We start from the raw sequence: 6,337 nt of genomic DNA, 5'->3' as shown, positions 1-6,337 counted from the left end.
GGCAGACGCCCGGCACGCAGCGGCCGGCCTCGGTGTCCAGCTCGCAGTCCTCTCCTAGGGGCCAAGCCGCGGTCAGAGGCGATCACGCCCACGCCCGCCCCTGCTCTGGCCCCTTCAAAGACCGCGCGCCCAGAGGCCGGGTGCCAAGACCTCCGAAAGGTCGAGCTCTTCGGTGGACACGCCCCTTCCGTCTGGCCCTGCCCCGCGGCGCCGCCCCCTCCCCAGTCTCATCGCCTCCTTGGCGGCTGCCTCTCCCTGCCACGCTCTACGGCTTCTGGCCTAACCGCGTCCACACCAGCCCCTGGCCTCAGCAGTGACGCCCAGTACTCACTCGCATTACGGTCCCGCCCCCAGCCTTGGCCCGGCGCCCTGTTCACCTGTGAAGCGCGGGCGGCAGACGCATGTGTAGCCTCCCTCGCGCCGCGCGCAGGCTCCGCCGTTGCGACATGGGTTGGAGTAGCAGAGGTCGAGCTCCGTCTCGCAAAAGTCTCCCGTGAATCCGGGCGGGCAGCGGCAACGCAGGCCAGCGATGGGCTGGATGGGTCGGAAGAGCGTGGAGGCCGAGGCCAGGAAGGGCGCGGACGAGTCAAAGCGGAGCACGGACACGCATTTCATGTAGTTCTCACAGGGCTCTCGCAGGCACACGTTGTCGTCGAAGGGCAGTACGTCGAGCAAGGAGCGGGCCGCCAGCGCCGCCCGGCGCACATACAACTGCTCCTGGAGCTCCTCGGAGCTGAACCAGGGCCCCGCAGCGCCCGCCCCGGCCCCACGTGGAGCCAGCGCCGAGAAACTCACATTGAGCACGGTGCCCCCTACGTCTGTGTCGTTCTGGATGTTGAAGATGAAGACGTCCTCAGCGGGCGTAGCGAGCACCGCAGCCACGCCCTCGAGGAAGCGGCCCAGCAGCGGTGACAGGAAGCGCTCCTGCCACATGTTCTCAAGGCGCACGGTCAGGCTGTTGGCCAGCAACTCCTCCGTGATGATGACCACGCGCAGCACACATTGCGCCGTCACGCTGTGCAGGCCATCTGCAGGTGGGGGCAGGGGCAGTGGTCATCCTGGGGCCAGTGGCCGCCCCTCCTTGGGACAAAAGAGGGCTGGGGCCAGTGATAGCCTAGGCCCTCAGAACCTCTAAGTCAGCAGGCTGACCCCACCAGGACACAAGGGAGTCTGGGGCTAGTGACCACCAGCACCCCCAGCATCAAGGTGTCAAAAAGCCACTGCTTCCTCCCCCAACCCGCAATACAAGGAGGGGTCTGGGCCAGGGATCAACCAACCCCACATAGTGCCCATGGGTTAGCAAGTCACTCCCCCAACAGCACTCAAGTACCCTGAGTACTCAGTAACCCACACTTCCCCAAGTTATCATGGTCAGCAGGCTACCCCAACTCAGGACACAGAGAAGAGCTAGGGCCACTGGCCATTCATTCCCATTCACCTTCCCCTTCTCCCCTCCCCCAGCATAGCAGAACCAGCAAAACATCCCCTACAGAAAACAAGGGTTCCAGATCAGGAATCACCTATCTCCTATTTTCTGGTCAGCAAATTGCTCTTCCATAGCACTAGAAGGGGTCCTGGCCCAGTGAAGTCTCAATGCCATCCTCCAGAATCCTGGGTTATCAAGCTCCAGGAGGGTCTTGAACACACACACACACACACACACACACACACACACACACACACACACCAGCATTCTTGAGTTAGCAGCCTGCTCGCTACTCCAGACCTGGGTCCTGTGGTTTCAGTGACCACCCTAGAAATGAAGGTGAGGTGCTTAGCTGCCTTGTTCATCTTGTCCCCACACCCTAGCACATACTGGGTGGTCAATGAGGAGAGACTGTTGAGTGAGTTGAGGGATAAATGAAGGTTGTGCCTTCTCAGGCAGTGCCAGGAGTCCCTGCTCCAGAACTGAGGAATGAGCACCAGTAAAGCCTATTTCCCAACCTCTGCAGCCTCCAGTAGGCAGGACTTCAAGAGCCTCCCCACCTGCACTCTCCTATTATGGAGGGGTTTGTGAACAACTGGAGCAGATGGAGCAGGAAAGAGGCAGGTAGACCTCTGGACATTTTCCCAAAGGTCAGGGTCTCAGCCCCTATGAAGCCACTCTCCACCTGAAGCTTCCATAGTAAGCTGCTGTTCCTGACCACTCAATTATTGGTCATTTCCTGCATAGATGGGGTAGGCATCAGACTGGACCCAAAGTAACCCTTTGTCTGAACATGGGCATAGCGTGGACTGACTGGCCCATACTGGCTTTGCCTGGGACCTCCAGAGGATTACCCCAGGACTGCCTGCTGATCTTTTGTCAGGAGGGGAGCTATCCCTAGGTAGCAGACAGTTCTTTACAGGCTTTATGGGGTCTGCTAGATGCCTTGGAATCACTGGGATTCTGTGGAGATTATCCAGGAACCTAAGCAGAGAACCTAACCTTGTGAGGTCTATGGCAGATCTTGCAGGGTGCAAGAACCCTACCCGTAAGGGGTTCATGGAAGGCTTAGAAATCCCTCTTTGGTATAAGGTGCCCTGTGGAGTCCCTGAGACCTAACAGGTTGGGGTCACTAGGTCACTTGCCTGCCCCCTGCCCCTCACCTGTGACAGTCACCAACATGGAGGCCACCAGTGGGCGGTTATTGTCTAGCTTTCGGCTGAGTCGCAGCTCTCCACTGGTCTGGTTGACCACCAGCAGCTGCAGCTCATTGCCACGCTCAAAGGAGTAGAAGAGGTGGTCAGAGACATCGGGGTCATAAGCTGGGATGCGCCCAATAATGCCCGAAGGGAAGGTGTCCGAACGATTGGATACATAGTTGTTGAAGAGAATCTGGAAGTTGTTGAGCACAGGGCTGTTGTCATTCTGGTCAATCAGGCGGACGTGCACAGTGGCCCGGCTGACCAAAGGAGCAGATGTGGCCTGCACCACAATCACATATTCTTGGCGAGCCTCATAGTCTAGGTCAATGAGTGCCGTCAGTTCTCCAGAGAAGATGTCCATTTGGAACAGCTCAGGGATGTTCCCCTCCACAATCTGGTACATTATATGGGCATTGGGGCCTTCATCAGGGTCCACTGCAGTGATCTGGGCCACCACTGAGCCCACAATGCTGTTCTCTTTCACCCGCACCTCAAACTCCTCAGCTGGGAAGACAGGTGCATTGTCGTTCACATCCTGCACTGTCACCTGGATACTGACTGGAGTCCGGAGTGGGGGTACACCTCTGTCCACTGCATAGGCAGTCAGCTCATACACTGACACTGCCTCCCGGTCCAGCCGCCTCACTGTACGAACAATTCCAGAGGTGGGCTCAATGGTAAAATCTCCATCCCCGTCTTCACCATTCTGGAAAGTGTACTGGACCCGGCCATTGGCATGAGCATCCCGGTCGGTGGCTGAGATCTGCAGGACACTGGTGAAAGGTGGGGCATCCTCAGAGACCAACCCCGTATAGTGGGAGGCCACAAATTGTGGAGCATTGTCATTCACATCATTGACCATCACCTCCACATAAGTAGTGTCCGCCTTCTGTGGGATACCATTGTCCCGAGCTGTGATAGCCAAGGTGTAGGTCACCTGGTCCTCATAGTCTAATGGGGCCTGTAGTGTAATGGCCCCTGAGTCTGCATCAATGCGGAACTGGGGCAGGTTGTCCTCCAGGAGATAGGTGATACGAGCGTTCTCACCCACGTCATCATCAGAGGCACTGATGACCACTATGGTGCTGCCCACTGGCCGATCTTCATTCACACTCACTGAGTAGTGGGCACTTTGAAAAACCGGCCGATGAGTGTTGGCATCTGTGATGTTGATGTGCACATAGCAGTGATCATGAAGGGCCCGGTCAGATGCAGTTAGTACCAGCTTGAAGTAGCGTTCCTGTTTGTAGTCCAGTGGCAGAGCCAGAGTCACCAGACCCACACCCCCCTGGGTGCTGATGGCAAAGCGATTCCGGGTGTTGCCACCTGTGATCTGGTAGCTGATGGCACTGTTGGCATCACGGTCTACTGCGGTCACGCTGACCACACTGGTGCCCACAGCTGCATCCTCATTCAGTCGTAGGTGGTACTCCTTCATTGTGAACTCAGGCCGATTGTCATTAACATCCAGCACAGTCACTGTGACACTAGCTGAGGCAGAGAGTGGGGGTGAGCCATGGTCTCGAGCCTCCACACCAAAGAAGTAATGCTCCACAGACTCACGGTCCAGGGGACCACTCACAGAGATCCAGCCAGTGGCGCTGTTTATCACAAAGGGAGTATCAGATGCCACACCAGTTAGGGAGTACTCCAATCTGGCATTCTCCCCATGGTCTGCATCGACTGCCTGAATGTGGATGACTGAGTGACCCAAGGGAGCATTTTCCAAGACAGAGACTTGGAAGGGCGTGCTGACAAAAATAGGAATGTGGTCATTGATGTCCACCACTTGGATGCTGGCCAGGCCCGTGTTGTTGGACAGTGGTGGCCGGCCAGCATCCTGCGCCCTGATGCGCAAGGCATACTCTCTCTCTGCCTCGAAGTCCAGAGGTGCCACCACCTGGATCTCGCCAGTGAGGCTGTCGATGGCAAAGTGGCCACGGCTATTGCCACTGATGATGTTGTAGTGCACCAATCCGTTGGCGTCCTTGTCCCGGTCGGTGGCCGTGACGCGCAGCACCACCGTGTGGGGGCGCACATCCTCGCGAACCTGCGCCACGTAGCGCTTCTCGCTGAACTGGGGAGCGTTGTCGTTCTCGTCCAGCACAGTTATGTGTACGCGCACAGTGGCCGAGCGCGGCCCGGGCTCCTGGCCCTGGTCGCTGGCTTCCACCACCAGCTCATAGCTTTCCATGTGCTCGCGGTCCACGCGGCCGCTGGTGCTGATGAGGCCGGAGCGTGGATCAATCTCGAAGGCGGCGGCAGCTGCAGCGCGCGCAGCTGGCGGTCCCACGAAGCGGTAGCGCAGGTTGGCGTTCGGGGGCGCGTCGCCGTCAGTGGCACGCAACTGCAGGATAGGGTAGCCCTCCTCCACATTCTCGCGAAGCGTCTCCCGGTACTGCGCTTGCTCAAAAACCGGCGAGTGGTCGTTGCGGTCAGCTACTGTCACGGCCACCATCGTGGTGGCCGAGAGGCGCGGCGAGCCGTGGTCCTGCGCGGTCACACGCAGGTAATGACGCTCCATGCTCTCGCGGTCCAGAGCTGCCGCCGTACGGATGAGGCCACTCTGCGGGTCGATGCTGAACAGCTCCAGAGAGCGGCTATTCATGAGCGCCGCCAGCGAGTAGACTAGGCGCCCGGCCTCGCCGGCGTCCGGGTCCTGTGCAACCACGCGTAGCACAGCGGTGCCTGCTGCTTCATTCTCTGGCACCAGCGTCTGGTAGTTGTACTGCGGAAATTGCGGGTGGCGGTTTGCGGCGCGACGAAAGCGTGCCCGGTTCGCCGAGGTTATTTTCCTGGCTTCAGCACGGGCCGGGATTCCCGGGGGGCGCGGCCCGGGGCGCTGAGGGAGGAAGCGGCGGCGGAAGAGACCCCGGGAGCGCATGCGCTCGGGCGCCGGCTTGGGAGCTGTCCGAGACTCGCGGGGTGCTGAACCTGATGCAGGAGCTGTCCTCGCCGCGCGCGGTGCTGAATCCAGCTCGGGGCCAGATCCCGAGGCCCCTGGAAGACAGTTCCGCAGGGGGGCTGTCCTTTCTGCTCCGGATGTCGTGGCTCTCTCGCCCTGACCCTTGCTCCCTGTTGCCCATAATTCCCCACAGCAGCGCGCGGTGCCCACTCTTTTGCGGGCGCCTGTCCCAGCGTTCCGCTGGGAGGACACCGGCTTGGGACCGTGGTGCCGAACCAAAAAGTCTGAAGGGAGGGGTGAGCTGTTCCCCGAGCCCGGGACCCCTGAGGACAGAGCCCCTGGTGACAGACTACCTCTTTGCAAAGGTCCTGTCCGCCCGCAAGAGGAGATCTCTGGGCGCCAGTGTAACATAGACCCTGGTCCCTGTCCTGTCTCTCGTTCGCGGCTGCCCAATGGCTGGACGCCGTGTTCAATCCCCAACTCCTCGTTCGGCTGCTCAGGGGGACCTTGACTGTTCCGGGCGCTTTGCCTTCCCCCTCGGAGCCCCACGAAGACAGGCTCCCTGACCCCTAGTCCAGGCCCCCCATCCTCCCGGACCCCGGGAGACTCGGGACAAAGAGCTAAGGCTCCGCCACCGATATGCGGCCTTAGCCCCGTAGTGGCAGCTAATCCCGGGTCCCAGCCCTGGTGCCCACCGCCCCCCAGCTCCTCCTGGCTGAGGGGGAACAAAGAGAGGAGAAGGAGCAGAAGTATGGGGGTCGACCGTCCCCCGAGACCCCTCCACGGCGGCCGTCTCGCCATCAT

General features: G+C 59.9%; 1 protein-coding gene across 1 annotated transcript in view; it reads right to left on the bottom strand.

Annotated features, from left to right (window-relative positions):
• Positions 1 to 6,337, bottom strand: part of CELSR3 (cadherin, EGF LAG seven-pass G-type receptor 3) — a 27,323-nt gene extending 20,986 nt beyond the window's left edge. The window contains exons 1-3 of the mRNA XM_011939315.1: positions 2,590 to 6,337; positions 378 to 1,028; positions 8 to 54 (exon numbers count right to left, since the gene is read on the bottom strand). Coding sequence (XP_011794705.1) covers positions 8 to 54; positions 378 to 1,028; positions 2,590 to 6,337 — 4,446 coding nt within the window. The remainder of the gene's footprint in view (positions 1 to 7; positions 55 to 377; positions 1,029 to 2,589) is intronic.

The sequence above is a fragment of the Colobus angolensis genome, unplaced genomic scaffold (assembly GCF_000951035.1).
Source record: "Colobus angolensis palliatus isolate OR3802 unplaced genomic scaffold, Cang.pa_1.0 Scaffold18, whole genome shotgun sequence".
Classification (NCBI taxonomy): Eukaryota; Metazoa; Chordata; class Mammalia; order Primates; family Cercopithecidae; genus Colobus; species Colobus angolensis.
This window is presented reverse-complemented; position numbering and strand designations above follow the sequence as displayed.